We start from the raw sequence: 21,827 nt of genomic DNA on the forward strand, positions 1-21,827 counted from the left end.
TCTGCCCGCTGTCTGCCCGCTGTCTGCCCGCTGTCTGCACGCTGTCTGCCTGCTGTCTGCCCGCTGTCTGCTTACTGTCTGCTTACTGTCTGCCTACTGTCTGCTTGCTGTCTGCCCTCTGTCTGCTTACTGTCTGCTTACTGTCTGCTTACTGTCTGCTTGCTGTCTGCCCTCTGTCTGCTTACTGTCTGCACGCTGTCTGCTTACTGTCTGCTTACTGTCTGCTTACTGTCTGCTTGCTGTCTGCCCTCTGTCTGCTTACTGTCTGCCCGCTGTCTGCCTGCTGTCTGCCCGCTGTCTGCTTACTGTCTGCTTACTGTCTGCTTACTGTCTGCTTGCTGTCTGCCCTCTGTCTGCTTACTGTCTGCTTACTGTCTGCTTACTGTCTGCTTGCTGTCTGCCCTCTGTCTGCTTACTGTCTGCACGCTGTCTGCTTACTGTCTGCTTACTGTCTGCTTGTTGTCTGCCCTCTGTCTGCCTACTGTCTGCTTACTGTCTGCTTGCTGTCTGCCCTCTGTCTGCTTACTGTCTGCTTGCTGTCTGCCCTCTGTCTGCTTACTGTCTGCACGCTGTCTGCTTACTGTCTGCCCTCTGTCTGCTTACTGTCTGCACGCTGTCTGCTTACTGTCTGCTTACTGTCTGCTTACTGTCTGCACTCTGTCTGCCCTCTGTCTGCTTACTGTCTGCACGCTGTCTGCTTACTGTCTGCCCTCTGTCTGCTTACTGTCTGCACGCTGTCTGCTTACTGTCTGCTTACTGTCTGCACTCTGTCTGCCCTCTGTCTGCTTACTGTCTGCCCTCTGTCTGCTTACTGTCTGCTTACTGTCTGCTTACTGTCTGCTTACTGTCTGCTTACTGTCTGCCCTCTGTCTGCTTACTGTCTGCACGCTGTCTGCTTACTGTCTGCTTACTGTCTGCACGCTGTCTGCTTGTCTGCTTACTGTCTGCACTCTGTCTTGCCTCTGTCTGCTTACTGTCTGCACGCTGTCTGCTTACTGTCTGCCCTCTGTCTGCCCGCTGTCTGCCCGCTGTCTGCCCGCTGTCTGCACTCTGTCTGCCCGCTGTCTGCTTACTGTCTGCCCGCTGTCTGCTTGCTGTCTGCACTCTGTCTGCCCACTGTCTGCTTACTGTCTGCCCGCTGTCTGCTTGCTGTCTGCACTCTGTCTGCCCGCTGTCTGCTTGCTGTCTGCTTACTGTCTGCCCTGTCTGCTTACTGTCTGCCTGCTGTCTGCCCTCTGTCTGCCCGCTGTCTGCCCGCTGTCTGCTCTCTGTCTGCCCGCTGTCTGCTTGCTGTCTGCTTGCTGTCTGCTTACTGTCTGCCCTCTGTCTGCTTGCTGTCTGCTTACTGTCTGCTTGCTGTCTACCCTCTGTCTGCCCGCTGTCTGCTTGCTGTCTGCTTACTGTCTGCTTGCTGTCTGCTTACTGCCTGCCCTCTGTCTGCTTGCTGTCTGCTTACTGTCTGCCCGCTCTCTGCTTGCTGTCTGCTTACTGTCTGCTTGCTGTCTGCTTACTGTCTGCTTGCTGTCTGCCCTCTGTCTGCTTGCTGTCTGCTTACTGTCTGCTTGCTGTCTGCTTACTGTCTCCCTGCTGTCTGCCCTCTGTCTGCTTGCTGTCTGCTTACTGTCTGCTTACTGTCTGCACGCTATCTGCCTGCTGTCGGCCCGCTGTCTGCTTACTGTCTGCACTCTGTCTCCCTGCTGTCTGCCCTCTGTCTGCTTGCTGCAGTGATTTGATTGGATGTTGGATCACTTCTGGTGGGAACTAAATGTCTGATTATAAAATGGTGGAAATCAGAGATTTCTTCCCTCTGTGTTTTATAGGAGCAAGACTGCTTTAAAGAAACGGAAGCTAACGAGGTAACACTACTAGGAAAGGGATGTGTGTCTGCTGCAGGATGTGCTTGGGAGGAAATCTGTTCATCTGTGTGTTGTGTTTCAGCCCTGTCCAGCTGGATGACTGTTCTGTGTGTTGTGTTTCAGCCCTGTCCAGCTGGATACTGTTCCGTGTGTTGTGTTTCAGCCCTGTCCAGCTGGATGACTGTTGTGTTTCAGCCCTGTCCAGCTGGATACTGTTCCGTGTGTTGTGTTTCAGCCCTGTCCAGCTGGATGACTGTTCTGTGTGTTGTGTTTCAGCCCTGTCCAGCTGGATACTGTTCCGTGTGTTGTGTTTCAGCCCTGTCCAGCTGGATGACTGTTGTGTTTCAGCCCTGTCCAGCTGGATACTGTTCCGTGTGTTGTGTTTCAGCCCTGTCCAGCTGGATGACTGTTGTGTTTCAGCCCTGTCCAGATGGATGACTGTTGTGTTTCAGCCCTGTCCAGCTGGATGACTGTTCCGTGTGTTGTGTTTCAGCCCTGTCCAGATGGATGACTGTTGTGTTTCAGCCCTGTCCAGATGGATGACTGTTCTGTGTGTTGTGTTTCAGCCCTGTCCAGATGGATGACTGTTCCGTGTGTTGTGTTTCAGCCCTGTCCAGCTGGATGACTGTTGTGTTTCAGCCCTGTCCAGCTGGATGACTGTTCTGTGTGTTGTGTTTCAGCCCTGTCCAGATGGATGACTGTTGTGTTTCAGCCCTGTCCAGCTGGATGACTGTTCTGTGTGTTGTGTTTCAGCCCTGTCCAGCTGGATGACTGTTCTGTGTGTTGTGTTTCAGCCCTGTCCAGATGGATGACTGTTGTGTTTCAGCCCTGTCCAGCTGGATGACTGTTCTGTGTGTTGTGTTTCAGCCCTGTCCAGATGGATGACTGTTGTGTTTCAGCCCTGTCCAGCTGGATGACTGTTCTGTGTGTTGTGTTTCAGCCCTGTCCAGATGGATGACTGTTGTGTTTCAGCCCTGTCCAGATGGATGACTGTTGTGTTTCAGCCCTGTCCAGCTGGATGACTGTTCCATGTGTTGTGTTTCAGCCCTGTCCAGATGGATGACTGTTGTGTTTCAGCCCTGTCCAGCTGGATGACTGTTCCGTGTGTTGTGTTTCAGCCCTGTCCAGATGGATGACTGTTGTGTTTCAGCCCTGTCCAGCTGGATGACTGTTCTTGGTGTTGTGTTTCAGCCCTGTCCAGATGGATGACTGTTGTGTTTCAGCCCTGTCCAGCTGGATGACTGTTCTGTGTGTTGTGTTTCAGCCCTGTCCAGCTGGATGACTGTTCTGTGTGTTTCAGCCCTGTCCAGATGGATGACTGTTGTGTTTCAGCCCTGTCCAGCTGGATGACTGTTCTGTGTGTTGTGTTTCAGCCCTGTCCAGATGGATGACTGTTGTGTTTCAGCCCTGTCCAGCTGGATGACTGTTCTGTGTGTTGTGTTTCAGCCCTGTCCAGATGGATGACTGTTGTGTTTCAGCCCTGTCCAGGTGGATGACTGTTGTGTTTCAGCCCTGTCCAGATGGATGACTGTTGTGTTTCAGCCCTGTCCAGATGGATGACTGTTGTGTTTCAGCCCTGTCCAGCTGGATGACTGTTCCGTGTGTTGTGTTTCAGCCCTGTCCAGATGGATGACTGTTGTGTTTCAGCCCTGTCCAGATGGATGACTGTTCCGTGTGTTGTGTTTCAGCCCTGTCCAGCTGGATGACTGTTGTGTTTCAGCCCTGTCCAGATGGATGACTGTTCCGTGTGTTGTGTTTCAGCCCTGTCCAGATGGATGACTGTTGTGTTTCAGCCCTGTCCAGATGGATGACTGTTGTGGTTCAGCCCTGTCCAGATGGATGACTGTTCCGTGTGTTGTGTTTCAGCCCTGTCCAGATGGATGACTGCCCTGTCCAGATGGATGTGTTGTGTTTTCAGACTGTTCCGTGTGTTGTGTTTCAGCCCTGTCCAGCTGGATGACTGTTGTGTTTCAGCCCTGTCCAGATGGATGACTGTTCCGTGTGTTGTGTTTCAGCCCTGTCCCTGGATGACTGCTGTGTTTCAGCCCTGTCCACTGGATGACTGTTCTGTGTGTTGTGTTTCAGCCCTGTCCAGATGGATGACTGTTGTGTTTCAGCCCTGTCCAGCTGGATGACTGTTCCGTGTGTTGTGTTTCAGCCCTGTCCAGATGGATGACTGTTGTGTTTCAGCCCTGTCCAGATGGATGACTGTTCCGTGTGTTGTGTTTCAGCCCTGTCCAGATGGATGACTGTTCTGTGTGTTGTGTTTCAGCCCTGTCCAGATGGATGACTGTTCTGTGTGTTGTATTTCAGCCCTGTCCAGATGGATGACTGTTCCGTGTGTTGTGTTTCAGCCCTGTCCAGATGGATGACTGTTGTGTTTCAGCCCTGTCCAGATGGATGACTGTTCCGTGTGTTGTGTTTCAGCCCTGTCCAGATGGATGACTTTGATGCGTACCTCAAAGACATGAGCAAAGACTCCGCCTACAAGTTCTCTCTGCAGTTTGAGGTAGTATTCTGACGACCTAATGATCATGTTAAAGCTGGATTAGATATTGTGTTTGAGTCGTCGCTCATGGCCTGTCATGTGTCTGTCATGTGCCTGTCATGTGCCTGTCATGTGTCTGTCATGTGTCTGTCATGTGTCTGTCATGTTGTAGGAGCTGAAGAGCGTAGGTCTGGATCTTTCCCATGATGCAGCAGACCTGCCTATCAACAGACCCAAGAACCGCTACACCAACATCCTGCCGTGTGAGTGACCGACAGGAAACAGTAGCAGACACTAAGCCATATATAACAGTATGCTTTAACATGGTAGTTTATCTGTAGGAACAGACAGGAAACAGTAGCAGACACTAAGCCATATATAACAGTATGCTTTAACATGGTAGTTTATCTGTAGGAACAGACAGGAAACAGTAGCAGACACTAAGCCATATATAACAGTATGCTTTAACATGGTAGTTTATCTGTAGGAACAGACAGGAAACAGTAGCAGACACTAAGCCATATATAACAGTATGCTTTAACATGGTAGTTTATCTGTAGGAACAGACAGGAAACAGATGAGTACTGAATAGAACCATGACTTTCCCCAGATGACTTCAGCAGAGTGAAGGTGATCTATCTACATAACGATGAGGGATCAGACTACATCAACGCCAACTACATACCAGTAAGTACCAGTACATACCAACTACATACCAGTAAGTACCAGTACATACCAACTACATACCAGTAAGTACCAGTACATACCAACTACATACCAGTAAGTACCAGTACATACCAGTAAGTACCAGTACATACCAACTACATACCAGTAAGTACCAGTACATACCAGTAAGTACCAGTACATACCAACTACATACCAGTAAGTACCAGTACATACCAACTACATACCAGTAAGTACCAGTACATACCAACTACATACCAGTAAGTACCAGTACATACCAACTACATACCAGTTAGTACCAGTACATACCAACTACATACCAGTAAGTACCAGTACATACCAGTAAATACCAGTACATACCAACTACATACCAGTAAGTACCAGTACATACCATCTACATACCAGTAAATACCAGTACATACCAACTATATACCAGTAAGTACCAGTACATACCAACTACATACCAGTAAGTACCAGTACATACCAACTACATACCAGTAAGTACCAGTACATACCAACTACATACCAGTAAGTACCAGTAAGTACCAGTACATACCAGTAAGTACCAGTACATACCAACTACATACCAACTACATACCAGTAAGTACCAGTACATACCAACTACATACCAGTAAGTACCAGTACATACCAACTACATACCAGTAAGTACCAGTACATACCAACTACATACCAGTAAGTACCAGTACATACCATCTACATACCAGTAAGTACCAGTACATACCACCTACATACCAGTAAGTACCAGTACATACCAACTACATACCAGTAAGTACCAGTACATACCATCTACATACCAGTAAGTACCAGTACATACCAACTACATACCAGTAAGTACCAGTACATACCAACTACATACCAGTACATACCAACTACATACCAGTAAGTACCAGTACATACCAACTACATACCAGTACATACCAACTACATACCAGTAAGTACCAGTACATACCAACTACATACCAGTAAGTACCAGTACATACCAGTAAGTACCAGTACATACCAACTACATACCAGTTAGTACCAGTACATACCATCTACATACCAGTAAGTACCAGTACATACAAACTACATACCAGTAAGTACCAGTACATACCAACTACATACCAGTAAGTACCAGTACATACCAACTACATACCAGTTAGTACCAGTACATACCAACTACATAACAGTAAGTACCAGTACATACCAACTACATACCAGTTAGTACCAGTACATACCAACTACATACCAGTAAGTACCAGTACATACCAACTACATACCAGTAAGTACCAGTACATACCAACTACATACCAGTAAGTACCAGTACATACCAACTACATACCAGTTAGTACCAGTACATACCAACTACATAACAGTAAGTACCAGTACATACCAACTACATAACAGTAAGTACCAGTACATACCAACTACATAACAGTAAGTACCAGTACATACCAACTACATACCAGTAAGTACCAGTACATACCAACTACATACCAGTAAGTACCAGTACATTCCAACTACATACCAGTAAGTACCAGTACATACCAACTACATACCAGTAAGTACCAGTACATACCATCTACATACCAGTAAGTACCAGTACATACCACCTACATACCAGTAAGTACCAGTACATACCAACTACATACCAGTAAGTACCAGTACATACCATCTACATACCAGTAAGTACCAGTACATACCAACTACATACCAGTTAGTACCACTACACAACAACTACATACCAGTTAGTACCACTACACACCAACTACATACCAGTAAGTTCCAGTACATATCAACGACATACCAGTTAGTACCAGTACATACCAACTACGTACCAGTACATACCAACTACATACCAGTTAGTACCAGTACATACCAACTACATACCAGTTAGTTCCAGTACACACCAACTACATACCAGTTAGTACCAGTGCATACCAACTACATACCATTTAGTACCAGTACATACCAACTACATACCAGTTAGTACCAGTACATACCAACTACATACCAGTTAGTACCAGTACATACCAACTACATACCAGTTAGTACCAGTACATACCAACTACATACCAGTTAGTACCAGTACATACCAACTACATAACAGTAAGTACCAGTACATACCAACTACATACCAGTTAGTACCAGTACATACCAACTACATACCAGTAAGTACCAGTACATACCAACTACATACCAGTAAGTACCAGTACATACCAACTACATACCAGTAAGTACCAGTACATACCAACTACATACCAGTTAGTACCAGTACATACCAACTACATAACAGTTAGTACCAGTACATACCAACTACATAACAGTAAGTACCAGTACATACCAACTACATAACAGTAAGTACCAGTACATACCAACTACATACCAGTAAGTACCAGTACATACCAACTACATACCAGTAAGTACCAGTACATTCCAACTACATACCAGTAAGTACCAGTACATACCAACTACATACCAGTAAGTACCAGTACATACCATCTACATACCAGTAAGTACCAGTACATACCACCTACATACCAGTAAGTACCAGTACATACCATCTACATACCAGTAAGTACCAGTACATACCATCTACATACCAGTAAGTACCAGTACATACCAACTACATACCAGTTAGTACCACTACACAACAACTACATACCAGTTTGTACCACTACACACCAACTACATACCAGTAAGTTCCAGTACATATCAACGACATACCAGTTAGTACCAGTACATACCAACTACGTACCAGTACATACCAACTACATACCAGTTAGTACCAGTACATACCAACTACATACCAGTTAGTTCCAGTACACACCAACTACATACCAGTTAGTACCAGTGCATACCAACTACATACCATTTAGTACCAGTACATACCAACTACATACCAGTTAGTACCAGTACATACCAACTACATACCAGTTAGTACCAGTACATACCAACTACATACCAGTTAGTACCAGTACATACCAACTACATACCAGTTAGTACCAGTACATACCAACTACATAACAGTAAGTACCAGTACATACCAACTACATACCAGTTAGTACCAGTACATACCAACTACATACCAGTAAGTACCAGTACATACCAACTACATACCAGTAAGTACCAGTACATACCAACTACATACCAGTAAGTACCAGTACATACCAACTACATACCAGTTAGTACCAGTACATACCAACTACATAACAGTAAGTACCAGTACATACCAACTACATACCAGTAAGTACCAGTACATACCAACTACATACCAGTAAGTACCAGTACATACCAACTACATAACAGTAAGTACCAGTACATACCAACTACATACCAGTAAGTACCAGTACATACCAACTACATACCAGTAAGTACCAGTACATTCCAACTACATACCAGTAAGTACCAGTACATACCAACTACATACCAGTAAGTACCAGTACATACCATCTACATACCAGTAAGTACCAGTACATACCAACTACATACCAGTAAGTACCAGTACATACCAACTACATACCAGTAAGTACCAGTACATACCAACTACATACCAGTTAGTACCAGTACCAGTACATACCAACTACATACCAGTACATACCAACTACATAACAGTAAGTACCAGTACATACCAACTACATACCAGTAAGTACCAGTACATACCAACTACATACCAGTAAGTACCAGTACATTCCAACTACATACCAGTAAGTACCAGTACATACCAACTACATACCAGTTAGTACCAGTACATACCAACTACATACCAGTTAGTACCAGTACATACCAACTACATACCAGTTAGTACCAGTACATACCAACTACATACCAGTTAGTACCAGTACATACCAACTACGTACCAGTATATACCAACTACGACCCAGGGTCCTCTGCCTGAGACCTGAACCTCAACAGTAACCATAACCCTGGTTGTCTCCCCCTCCAGGGTTATAAATCCCCCAGAGAGTACATCGCTACCCAGGGTCCTCTGCCTGAGACCTGAACCTCAACAGTAACCATAACCCTGGTTGTCTCCCCCTCCAGGGTTATAAATCACCCAGAGAGTACATCGCTACCCAGGGTCCTCTGCCTGAGACGAGGAACGACTTCTGGACCATGGTCCTGCAGCAGAAGAGCCACATCATTGTGATGCTGACGCAGTGCAACGAGAGACGCAGGGTGAAGTGTGACCACTACTGGCCATTCACAGATGAGCCGGTGACCTACGGAGAGATCAGTGTTGAGATGCTGTCGGAGTCAGAGTCACCAGAGTGGACCGTAAGGAACTTCAGACTGGGATATGTGAGTGGATCTACAGCATCACATGACAAAACAAACAAACACCGATTTCAAAGTTTAACAAACCAAACAACTCCGGATGCACGAGAACTACTTTTAACAATTTACACTGAACAGATATTATTTGGGATATAATATTAGCCCGTCACTTGTGAATTATATATTATCACTTGTGAATGATGTCCAGCATAAGAAACAAGTCCTATAAGGTTAGTATCACACCTCATGTAGTCTAGTCCATAGTCCTATAAGGTTAGTATCACACCTCATGTAGTCTAGTCCATAGTCCTATAAGGTTAGTACCACACCTCATGTAGTCTAGTCCATAGTCCTGTAAGGTTAGTACCACACCTCATGTAGTCTAGTCCATAGTCCTATAAGGTTAGTACCACACCTCATGTAGTCTAGTCCATAGTCCTATAAGGTTAGTACCACACCTCATGTAGTCTAGCCCATAGTCCTATAAGGTTAGTATCACACCTCATGTAGTCTAGTCCTATAAGGTTAGTATCACACCTCATGTAGTCTAGTCCTATAAGGTTAGTACCACACCTCATGTAGTCTAGTCCATAGTCCTATAAGGTTAGTATCACACCTCATGTAGTCTAGTCCATAGTCCTATAAGGTTAGTATCACACCTCATGTAGTCTAGTCCATAGTCCTATAAGGTTAGTATTACACCTCATGTAGTCCATAGTCCTATATGGTTAGTATCACACCTCATGTAGTCTAGTCCTATAAGGTTAGTACCACACCTCATGTAGTCTAGTCCATAGTCCTATATGGTTAGTATCACACCTCATGTAGTCTAGTCCATAGGCCTATAAGGTTAGTATCACACCTCATGTAGTCTAGCCCATAGTCCTAAAAGGTTAGTATCACACCTCATGTAGTCTAGCCCATAGTCCTATAAGGTTAGTATCACACCTCATGTAGTCCATAGTCCTATAAGGTTAGTACCACACCTCATGTAGTCTAGTCCATAGTCCTATAAGGTTAGTATCACACCTCATGTAGTCTAGCCCATAGTCCTATAAGGTTAGTATCACACCTCATGTAGTCTAGTCCATAGTCCTATAAGGTTAGTATCACACCTCATGTAGTCCATAGTCCTATAAGGTTAGTACCACACCTCATGTAGTCTAGTCCATAGTCCTATAAGGTTAGTATCACACCTCATGTAGTCCATAGTCCTATAAGGTTAGTACCACACCTCATGTAGTCTAGTCCATAGTCCTATAAGGTTAGTATCACACCTCATGTAGTCTAGTCCATAGTCCTATAAGGTTAGTACCACACCTCATGTAGTCTAGTCCATAGTCCTATATGTTTTAATAAGGTTAGTACCACACCTCATGTAGTCTAGTCCATAGTCCTATAAGGTTAGTATCACACCTCATGTAGTCTAGTCCATAGTCCTATAAGGTTAGTATCACACCTCATGTAGCCTAGTCCATAGTCCTATAAGGTTAGTATCACACCTCATGTAGTCTAGTCCATAGTCCTATAAGGTTAGTACCACACCTCATGTAGTCTAGTCCATAGTCCTATAAGGTTAGTATCACACCTCATGTAGTCTAGCCCATAGTCCTATAAGGTTAGTATTACACCTCATGTAGTCTAGTCCATAGTCCTATAAGGTTAGTATTACACCTCATGTAGTCTAGTCCATAGTCCTATAAGGTTAGTATCACACCTCATGTAGTCTAGTCCATAGTCCTATAAGGTTAGTATCACACCTCATGTAGTCTAGTCCATAGTACCACACGTCATGTAGTCTAGTCCATAGTCCTATATGGTTAGTATTACACCTCATGTAGTCTAGTCCATAGTCCTATAAGGTTAGTATCACACCTCATGTAGTCTAGTCCGTAGTCCTATAAGGTTAGTACCACACCTCATGTAGTCTAGTCCATAGTCCTATAAGGTTAGTATTACACCTCATGTAGTCTAGTCCATAGTCCTATAAGGTTAGTACCACACCTTATGTAGTCTAGTCCATAGTCCTATAAGGTTAGTATCACACCTCATGTAGCCTAGTCCATAGTCCTATAAGGTTAGTACCACACCTCATGTAGTCTAGTCCATAGTCCTATAAGGTTAGTACCACACCTCATGTAGTCTAGTCCATAGTCCTATATGGTTAGTATCACACCTCATGTAGTCTAGTCCATAGTCCTATAAGGTTAGTATCACACCTCATGTAGTCCATAGTCCTATAAGGTTAGTATCACACCTCATGTAGTCCATAGTCCTATAAGGTTAGTATCACACCTCATGTAGCCTAGTCCATAGTCCTATAAGGTTAGTATAACACCTCATGTAGTCTAGTCCATAGTCCTATAAGGTTAGTATCACACCTCATGTAGTCTAGTCCATAGTCCTATAAGGTTAGTACCACACCTCATGTAGTCTAGTCCATAGTCCTATAAGGTTAGTATCACACCTCATGTAGTCTAGTCCATAGTCCTATAAGGTTAGTATCACACCTCATGTAGTCTAGTCCATAGGCCTATAAGGTTAGTATCACACCTCATGTAGTCTAGCCCATAGTCCTATAAGGTTAGTATCACACCTCATGTAGTCTAGTCCATAGTACCACACGTCATGTAGTCTAGTCCATAGTCCTATATGGTTAGTATTACACCTCATGTAGTCTAGTCCATAGTCCTATAAGGTTAGTATCACACCTCATGTAGTCTAGTCCATAGTCCTATAAGGTTAGTACCACACCTCATGTAGTCTAGTCCATAGGCCTATATGTTTTAATAAGGTTTGTATCACAACTAAAGTGGCCAAATAACATGAATCTGCTTTAAAGGGGTGTAGAGCCTAACCAGCAGATACAGTTGAAGTCGGAAGTTTACATACACCTTAGACAAAGACATTTGACCTCAGTTTTTCACAATTCCTGACATTTAATCCTAGTTAAAATTCCCTGTCTTAACTCAGTTACGATCACCACTTTATTTTAAGAATGTGAAATGTCAGAATAATAGTAGAGAGAATTATTTATTTCAGCTTTTATTTCTTTCATCACATTCCCAGTGGGTCAGAAGTTTACATACACTCAATTAGTATTTGGTAGCATTGCCTTTAAATTGTTTAACTTGGGTCAAACGTGTCGGGTAGCCTTCCACAAGCTTCCCACAATAAGTTGGGTGAATTATGGCCCATTCCTCCTGACAGAGCTGGTATAACTGAGTCAGGTTTGTAGGCCTCTTTGCTCGCACACGCTTTTTCAGTTCTGCCCACACCTTTTCTATAGGATTGAGGTCAGGGCTTTGTGATGGCCACTCCAATACATTGACTTTGTTGTCCTTAAGCCATTTTGCCACAATTTTGGAAGTATGCTTGGGGTCATTGTCCATCTGGAAGACCCATTTGAAACCAAGCTTTAACTTCCTGACTGATGTCTTGAGATGTTGCTTCAATATATCCACATCATTTTCCCTCCTCATGATGCCATCTATTTTGTGAAGTGCACCAGTCCCTGCAGCAAAGCACACCCACAACATGATGCTGCCACCCCCATACTTCACGGTTGGGGTGGTGTTCTTCGGCTTGCAAGTCTCCCCCTTTTTAGGAGGTGGAGGTGGAGGAGGTGCCCTGCTGCTAGCTAGACCCGGATGGAGAGATCTGATGTATACTGATTCATCAGCCTTGTCTAACTGTCTGTCTTTCTGTGGTGTCTCCCCCTGCAGGCTGACGAGTCTCAGGACGTCCTCCATCTCAACTACACGTCCTGGCCGGACCACGGTGTCCCCACGGTCAACGCCATCGATAGCATCCTGCAGTTCGTACACATCGTCCGCCAGCAGGCCAACCGCACCAAAGAACCCATTGTGGTTCACTGCAGGTACGTACAGGGTCTACCAGGCTCAACCACAGGGGCCATGCTTTCAGGGACATGTTACTCAGACAGAGTTGTCTGAGAGCTCCCAAATGGAAGCCAGTAGTCCTTAGAGAAACAGCCTTCAGACCAAACCTCCAGTCCACATATGAAACCCAAATGGAAGCCAGTAGTCCTTAGAGAAACAGCCTTCAGACCAAACCTCCAGTCTACATATGAAACCCAAATGGAAGCCAGTAGTCCTTAGAGAAACAGCCTTCAGACCAAACCTCCAGTCTACATATGAAACCCAAATGGAAGCCAGTAGTCCTTAGAGAAACAGCCTTCAGACCAAACCTCCAGTCTACATATGAAACCCAAATGGAAGCCAGTAGTCCTTAGAGAAACAGCCTTCAGACCAAACCTCCAGTCTACATATGAAACCCAAATGGAAGCCAGTAGTCCTTAGAGAAACAGCCTTCAGACCAAACCTCCAGTCTACATATGAAACCCAAATGGAAGCCAGTAGTCCTTAGAGAAACAGCCTTCAGACCAAACTTCCAGTCTACATATGAAACCCAAATGGAAGCCAGTAGTCCTTAGAGAAACAGCCTTCAGACCAAACCTCCAGTCTACATATGAAACCCAAATGGAAGCCAGTAGTCCTTAGAGAAACAGCCTTCAGACCAAACCTCCAGTCCACATATGAAACCCAAATGGAAGCCAGTAGTCCTTAGAGAAACAGCCTTCAGACCAAACCTCCAGTCTACATATGAAACCCAAATGGAAGCCAGTAGTCCTTAGAGAAACAGCCTTCAGACCAAACCTCCAGTCTACATATGAAACCCAAATGGAAGCCAATAGTCCTTAGAGAAACAGCCTTCAGACCAAACCTCCAGTCTACATATGAAACCCAAATGGAAGCCAGTAGTCCTTAGAGAAACAGCCTTCAGACCAAACCTCCAGTCTACATATGAAACCCAAATGGAAGCCAGTAGTCCTTAGAGAAACAGCCTTCAGACCAAACCTCCAGTCTACATATGAAACCCAAATGGAAGCCAGTAGTCCTTAGAGAAACAGCCTTCAGACCAAACCTCCAGTCTACATATGAAACCCAAATGGAAGCCAGTAGTCCTTAGAGAAACAGCATTCAGGCCAAACTTCCAGTCCACATATGAAACCCAAATGGAAGCCAGTAGTCCTTAGAGAAACAGCATTCAGACCAAACCTCCAGTCTACATATGAAACCCAAATGTCTCCACTAAAAGGATGTTGTGTCTCTCCACTAACAGGATGTTGTGTTGTCTCCACAGTGCTGGTGTCTCTCCACTAAAAGGATGTTGTGTCTCTCCACTAACAGGATGTTGTGTTGTCTCCACAGTGCTGGTGTCTCTCCACTAACAGGATGTTGTGTCTCTCCACTAACAGGATGTTGTGTCTCTCCACTAACAGGATGTTGTGTTGTCTCCACAGTGCTGGTGTCTCTCCACTAACAGGATGTTGTGTCTCTCCACTAACAGGATGTTGTGTCTCTCCACTAACAGGATGTTGTGTCTCTCCACTAACAGGATGTTGTGTCTCTCCACTAAAAGGATGTTTTATTGTCTCCACAGTGCTGGTGTCTCTCCACTAACAGGATGTTGTGTCTCTCCACTAACAGGATGTTGTGTCTCTCCACTAACTGGATGTTGTGTCTCTCCACTAACAGGATGTTGTGTCTCTCCACTAACAGGATGTTGTGTCTCTCCACTAACAGGATGTTGTGTTGTCTCCACAGTGCTGGTGTCTCTCCACTAACAGGATGTTGTGTCTCTCCACTAAAAGGATGTTTTATTGTCTCCACAGTGCTGGTGTCTCTCCACTAACAGGATGTTGTGTCTCTCCACTAACAGGATGTTGTGTCTCTCCACTAAAATTATGTTGTGTCTCTCCACTAACAGGAAGTTGTGTCTCTCCACTAACAGGATGTTGTGTCTCTCCACTAACAGGATGTTGTGTTGTCTCCACAGTGCCGTGTCTCTCCACAGTGCTGGTGTCTCTCCACTAAAAGGATGTTGTGTTGTCTCCACAGTGCTGGTGTCTCTCCACTAAAAGGATGTTGTGTCTCTCCACTAACAGGATGTTGTGTCTCTCCACTAACAGGATGTTGTGTTGTCTCCACAGTGCTGGTGTCTCTCCACTAACAGGATGTTGTATTGTCTCCACAGTGCTGGTGTCTCTCCACTAAAAGGATGTTGTGTTGTCTCCACAGTGCTGGTGTCTCTCCACTAACAGGATGTTGTGTCTCTCCACTAACAGGATGTTGTGTTGTCTCCACAGTGCTGGTGTCTCTCCACTAACAGGATGTTGTGTTGTCTCCACAGTGCTGGTGTCTCTCCACTAACAGGATGTTGTGTTGTCTCCACAGTGCTGGTGTCTCCACTAACAGGATGTTGTGTCTCTCCACAGTGCTGGTGTCTCCACTAACAGGTTGTTGTGTCTCTCCGCTAAAAGGATGTTGTGTTGTCTCCACAGTGCTGGTGTCTCTCCACTAACAGGATGTTGTGTTGTCTCTACAGTGCTGGTGTCTCCACTAAAAGGATGTTGTGTCTCTCCACTAACAGGATGTTGTGTTGTCTCCACAGTTCCGTGTCTCTCCACAGTGCTGGTGTCTCCACTAAAAGGATGTTGTGTTGTCTCCACAGTGCTGGTGTGGGCCGGACAGGGACCTTCATCGCTCTGGACCGACTGATGCAGCACATCAGAGAACATGAGTATACTGACATCCTGGGTATGGTGTCTGAGATGAGGTCTCATCGACTCTCCATGGTCCAGACAGAGGTTAGAGACAGTCCCAGTGGGGTTTAAGGGTTAGGATCTGAGATGAGATGAGGTCCCATCTACTCTCCATGGTCCAGCCAGAGGTTAGAGACAGTCCCAGTGGGGTTTAAGGGTTAGGATCTGAGATGAGATGAGGTCTCATCGACTCTCCATGGTCCAGACAGAGGTTAGAGACAGTCCCAGTGGGGTTTAGGGTTAGGATCTGAGACTAGGTCTCATCGACTCTCCATGGTCCAGACAGAGGTTAGAGACAGTCCCAGTGGGGTTTAAGGGTTAGGATCTGAGATGAGATGAGGTCCCATCGACTCTCCATGGTCCAGACAGAGGTTAGAGACTGTCCCAGTGGGGTTTAAGGGTTAGGATCTGAGATGAGATGAGGTCTCATCGACTCTCCATGGTCCAGACAGAGGTTAGAGACAGTCCCAGTGGGGTTTAGGGTTAGGATCTGAGATGAGGTCTCATCGACTCTCCATGGTCCAGACAGAGGTAAGAGACAGTCCCAGTGGGGTTTAGGGTTAGGATCTGAGATGAGGTCTCATCGACTCTCCATGGTCCAGACAGAGGTTAGAGACAGTCCCAGTGGGGTTTAGGGTTAGGATCTGAGATGAGGTCTCATCGACTCTCCATGGTCCAGACAGAGGTAAGAGACAGTCCCAGTGGGGTTTAAGGGTTAGGATCTGAGATGAGATGAGGTCCCATCGACTCTCCATGGTCCAGCCAGAGGTTAGAGACAGTCCCAGTGGGGTTTAAGGGTTAGGATCTGAGATGAGATGAGGTCTCATCGACTCTCCATGGTCCAGACAGAGGTTAGAGACAGTCCCAGTGGGGTTTAAGGGTTAGGATCTGAGATGAGGTCTCATCGACTCTCCATGGTCCAGACAGAGGTTAGAGACAGTCCCAGTGGGGTTTAAGGGTTAGGATCTGAGATGAGATGAGGTCTCATCGACTCTCCATGGTCCAGACAGCGGTTAGAGACAGTCCCAGTGGGGTTTAAGGGTTAGGATCTGAGATGAGATGAGGTCTCATCGACTCTCCATGGTCCAGACAGAGGTTAGAGACAGTCCCAGTGGGGTTTAAGGGTTAGGATCTGAGATGAGGTCTCATCGACTCTCCATGGTCCAGACAGAGGTAACAGACAGTCCCAGTGGGGTTTAGGGGTTAGGATCTGAGATGAGGTCTCATCGACTCTCCATGGTCCAGACAGAGGTTAGAGACAGTCCCAGTGGGGTTTAGGGTTAGGATCTGAGATGAGGTCTCATCGACTCTCCATGGTCCAGACAGAGGTTAGAGACAGTCCCAGTGGGGTTTAGGGTTAGGATCTGAGATGAGATGAGGTCCCATCGACTCTCCATGGTCCAGACAGAGGTAAGAGACAGTCCCAGTGGGGTTTAGGGTTAGGATCTGAGATGAGGTCTCATCGACTCTCCATGGTCCAGACAGAGGTAAGAGACAGTCCCAGTGGGGTTTAAGGGTTAGGATCTGAGATGAGGTCTCATCGACTCTCCATGGTCCAGACAGAGGTAAGAGACAGTCCCAGTGGGGTTTAGGGTTAGGATCTGAGATGAGATGAGGTCCCATCGACTCTCCATGGTCCAGACAGAGGTTAGAGACAGTCCCAGTGGGGTTTAAGGGTTAGGATCTGAGATGAGATGAGGTCCCATCGACTCTCCATGGTCCAGCCAGAGGTTAGAGACAGTCCCAGTGGGGTTTAGGGTTAGGATCTGAGATGAGGTCTCATCGACTCTCCATGGTCCAGATAGAGGTTAGAGACAGTCCCAGTGGGGTTTAAGGGTTAGGATCTGAAATGAGGTCTCATCGACTCTCCATGGTCCAGACAGAGGTAAGAGACAGTCCCAGTGGGGTTTAGGGTTAGGATCTGAGATGAGGTCTCATCGACTCTCCATGGTCCAGACAGAGGTAAGAGACAGTCCCAGTGGGGTTTAAGGGTTAGGATCTGAGATGAGGTCTCATCGACTCTCCATGGTCCAGACAGAGGTAAGAGACAGTCCCAGTGGGGTTTAGGGTTAGGATCTGAGATGAGGTCTCATCGACTCTCCATGGTCCAGACAGAGGTAAGAGACAGTCCCAGTGGGGTTTAAGGGTTAGGATCTGAGATGAGGTCTCATCGACTCTCCATGGTCCAGACAGAGGTAAGAGACAGTCCCAGTGGGGTTTAGGGTTAGGATCTGAGATGAGATGAGGTCCCATCGACTCTCCATGGTCCAGACAGAGGTTAGAGACAGTCCCAGTGGGGTTTAAGGGTTAGGATCTGAGATGAGATGAGGTCCCATCGACTCTCCATGGTCCAGCCAGAGGTTAGAGACAGTCCCAGTGGGGTTTAGGGTTAGGATCTGAGATGAGGTCTCATCGACTCTCCATGGTCCAGATAGAGGTTAGAGACAGTCCCAGTGGGGTTTAAGGGTTAGGATCTGAAATGAGGTCTCATCGACTCTCCATGGTCCAGACAGAGGTAAGAGACAGTCCCAGTGGGGTTTAGGGTTAGGATCTGAGATGAGGTCTCATCGACTCTCCATGGTCCAGACAGAGGTAAGAGACAGTCCCAGTGGGGTTTAAGGGTTAGGATCTGAGATGAGGTCTCATCGACTCTCCATGGTCCAGACAGAGGTAAGAGACAGTCCCAGTGGGGTTTAGGGTTAGGATCTGAGATGAGATGAGGTCCCATCGACTCTCCATGGTCCAGACAGAGGTTAGAGACAGTCCCAGTGGGGTTTAAGGGTTAGGATCTGAGATGAGATGAGGTCTCATCGACTCTCCATGGTCCAGATAGAGGTTAGAGACAGTCCCAGTGGGGTTTAAGGGTTAGGATCTGAGATGAGGTCTCATCGACTCTCCATGGTCCAGACAGAGGTTAGAGACTGTCCCAGTGGGGTTTAGGGTTAGGATCTGAGATGAGGTGTCATCGACTCTCCATGGTCCAGACAGAGGTAAGAGACAGTCCCAGTGGGGTTTAGGGTTAGGATCTGAGATGAGGTCTCATCGACTCTCCATGGTCCAGACAGAGGTAAGAGACAGTCCCAGTGGGGTTTAAGGGTTAGGATCTGAGATGAGGTCTCATCGACTCTCCATGGTCCAGACAGAGGTAAGAGACAGTCCCAGTGGGGTTTAAGGGTTAGGATCTGAGATGAGGTCCCATCAACACTGTCCCACTTTACACTCAGACTCTCCATGGTCCAGACAGAGGTTAGACTCTGTCTCCTTTCCCCTCAGACCGAGGTACTGTAGGGCCCCATCTGGTCTCTGGTCAGACTGTCTCCTTTCCCCTCAGACCGAGGTACTGTAGGGCCCCATCTGGTCTCTGGTCTGAACTAGGGCACTATGTGGGGAATAGGGTGCCATTTCAGACATACTTATGCACTGTCACTAAAACATTCTTCTGTTGACATTCTTCCTGTATGACGTCACTTCCTGTAGGAGCAGTATGTGTTCATCCACCAGTGTGTCCTGCTGATGTGGAAGAAGAAGACACAGTCCATCACCAGTGATGTCATCTACGAGAACATCAGCAAGTCCTAGTGACGCCTCCTGCACAACGTAAGAATCTGTAGACACCCTGTGAATCTATAGGCACCCCTCTGAATCTATGGGCACCCCTCTGAATATATAGACACCCCTCTGAATCCATAGCCACCCCTCTGAATCTATAGCCACCCCTCTGAATCTATAGCCACCCCTCTGAATCTATAGACACCCCTCTGAATCTATAGCCACCCCTCTGAATCTATAGCCACCTTCTCTAAATCCCCAGCCACCCTCTCTGAATCTATAGCCACCCTCTCTAAATCCACAGCCACCCTCTCTAAATCCACAGCCACCCTCTCTGAATCTATAGCCACCCTCTCTGAATCTATAGCCACCCTCTCTGAATCTATAGCCACCTCTCTGAATCTATAGCCACCTCTCTGAATCTATAGCCACCCTCTCTGAATCCACAGCCACCCTCTCTGAATCTATAGCTACCCTCTCTGAATCTATAGCCACCCTCTCTGAATCTATAGCCACCCTCTCTAAATCCACAGCCACCCTCTCTAAATCCACAGCCACCCTCTCTGAATCTATAGCCACCCTCTCTGAATCCACAGCCACCCCTCTGAATCTATAGCCACCCTCTCTGAATCCACAGCCACCCTCTCTGAATCTATAGCCACCCTCTCTGAATCTATAGCCACCCTTTCTGAATCCACAGCCACCCTCTCTGAATCCACAGCCACCCTCTCTGAATCTATAGCCACCCCCTCTGAATCCACAGCCACCCTCTCTGAATCCACAGCCACCCTCTCTGAATCTATAGCCACCCCCTCTGAATCCACAGCCACCCTCTCTGAATCCACAGCCACCCTCTCTGAATCCACAGCCACCCTCTCTGAATCTATAGCCACCCTCTCTGAATCCACAGCCACCCTCTCTAAATCCACAGCCACCCTCTCTGAATCTATAGCCACCCCCTCTGAATCCACAGCCACCCTCTCTGAATCCACAGCCACACTCTCTGAATCTATAGCCACCCCTCTGAATCTATAACCACCCCTCTGAATCTATAGCCACCCCTCTGAATCTATAGCCACCCCTCTGAATCTATAGCCACCTTCTCTAAATCCACAGCCACCCTCTCTGAATCTATAGCCACCCCTCTGAATCTATAGCCACCCCTCTGAATCTATAGCCACCCCTCTGAATCTATAGCCACCTTTTCTAAATCCACAGCCACCCTCTCTGAATCTATAGCCACCCCTCTGAATCTATAGCCACCCCCTCTGAACCCACAGCCACCCTCTCTGAATCCACAGCCACCCTCTCTGAATCTATAGCCACCCCCTCTGAATCCACAGCCACCCTCTCTGAATCCACAGCCACCCTCTCTGAATCTATAGCCACCCTCTCTGAATCCACAGCCACCCTCTCTGAATCCACAGCCACCCTCTCTGAATCTATAGCCACCCTCTCTGAATCTATAGCCACCCCCTCTGAATCCACAGCCACCCTCTCTGAATCCACAGCCACACTCTCTGAATCTATAGCCACCCCTCTGAATCTATAACCACCCCTCTGAATCTATAGCCACCCCTCTGAATCTATAGCCACCCCTCTGAATCTATAGCCACCTTCTCTAAATCCACAGCCACCCTCTCTGAATCTATAGCCACCCCTCTGAATCTATAGCCACCTTCTCTGAATATTCAGCCATCTTCTCTGAATCACATCTCTGTCATCAGATGGAGAGACTATATCTGAGCAGGTCCCTATACTAGCAGTTCTATACTAACCCCTCTGAATCACCTCTCTGTCATCAGATGGAGAGACTATATCTGAGCAGGTCCCTACACTAGCAGTTCTATACTAACCCCTCTGAATCACCTCTCTGTCATCAGATGGAGAGACTATATCTGAGCAGGTCCCTACACTAGCAGTTCTATACTAACCCCTCTGAATCACCTCTCTGTCATCAGATGGAGAGACTATATCTGAGCAGGTCCCTACACTAGCAGTTCTATACTAACCCCTCTGAATCACCTCTCTGTCATCAGATGGAGAGACTATATCTGAGCAGGTCCCTACACTAGCAGTTCTATACTAACCCTGTTCTTCCTGTTGCAGGCCGTGACATCACTCAGACTCCCGTGCTTCAGGCATCCGTTCTCTACCGAGACACGTTTCATCATTGATACAAAAAAAAAATGAACACAGAATGTTTGACTAAATCTGACAACAACAACAAGAAGAACAACATGAAGATGGATTGTAGTTTTAATTGGTGTTTAGTTGTGTGGGATTGAACAGGGGTCTGAAGGAGGCTCGTTCACTGACTCAGACTGACCAGGAGTTCTGGCCC

At 46.5% G+C, this 21,827-nt stretch overlaps 1 protein-coding gene across 1 annotated transcript in view; it reads left to right on the forward strand.

Annotated features, from left to right (window-relative positions):
• Positions 1 to 21,682, forward strand: part of ptpro (protein tyrosine phosphatase receptor type O) — a 138,027-nt gene extending 116,345 nt beyond the window's left edge. The window contains exons 18-26 of the mRNA XM_065022070.1: positions 1,821 to 1,856; positions 4,284 to 4,365; positions 4,517 to 4,607; positions 4,955 to 5,031; positions 9,073 to 9,330; positions 13,032 to 13,186; positions 15,844 to 15,979; positions 19,412 to 19,531; positions 21,593 to 21,682. Of these exons, the coding sequence (XP_064878142.1) occupies positions 1,821 to 1,856; positions 4,284 to 4,365; positions 4,517 to 4,607; positions 4,955 to 5,031; positions 9,073 to 9,330; positions 13,032 to 13,186; positions 15,844 to 15,979; positions 19,412 to 19,513 (937 nt within the window). The 3' untranslated portion in view covers positions 19,514 to 19,531; positions 21,593 to 21,682. The remainder of the gene's footprint in view (positions 1 to 1,820; positions 1,857 to 4,283; positions 4,366 to 4,516; positions 4,608 to 4,954; positions 5,032 to 9,072; positions 9,331 to 13,031; positions 13,187 to 15,843; positions 15,980 to 19,411; positions 19,532 to 21,592) is intronic.
• The last annotated feature ends 145 nt before the right edge of the window (positions 21,683 to 21,827 follow it).

The sequence above is a fragment of the Oncorhynchus nerka genome, linkage group LG8, assembly GCF_034236695.1.
Source record: "Oncorhynchus nerka isolate Pitt River linkage group LG8, Oner_Uvic_2.0, whole genome shotgun sequence".
NCBI lineage: Eukaryota > Metazoa > Chordata > Actinopteri > Salmoniformes > Salmonidae > Oncorhynchus > Oncorhynchus nerka.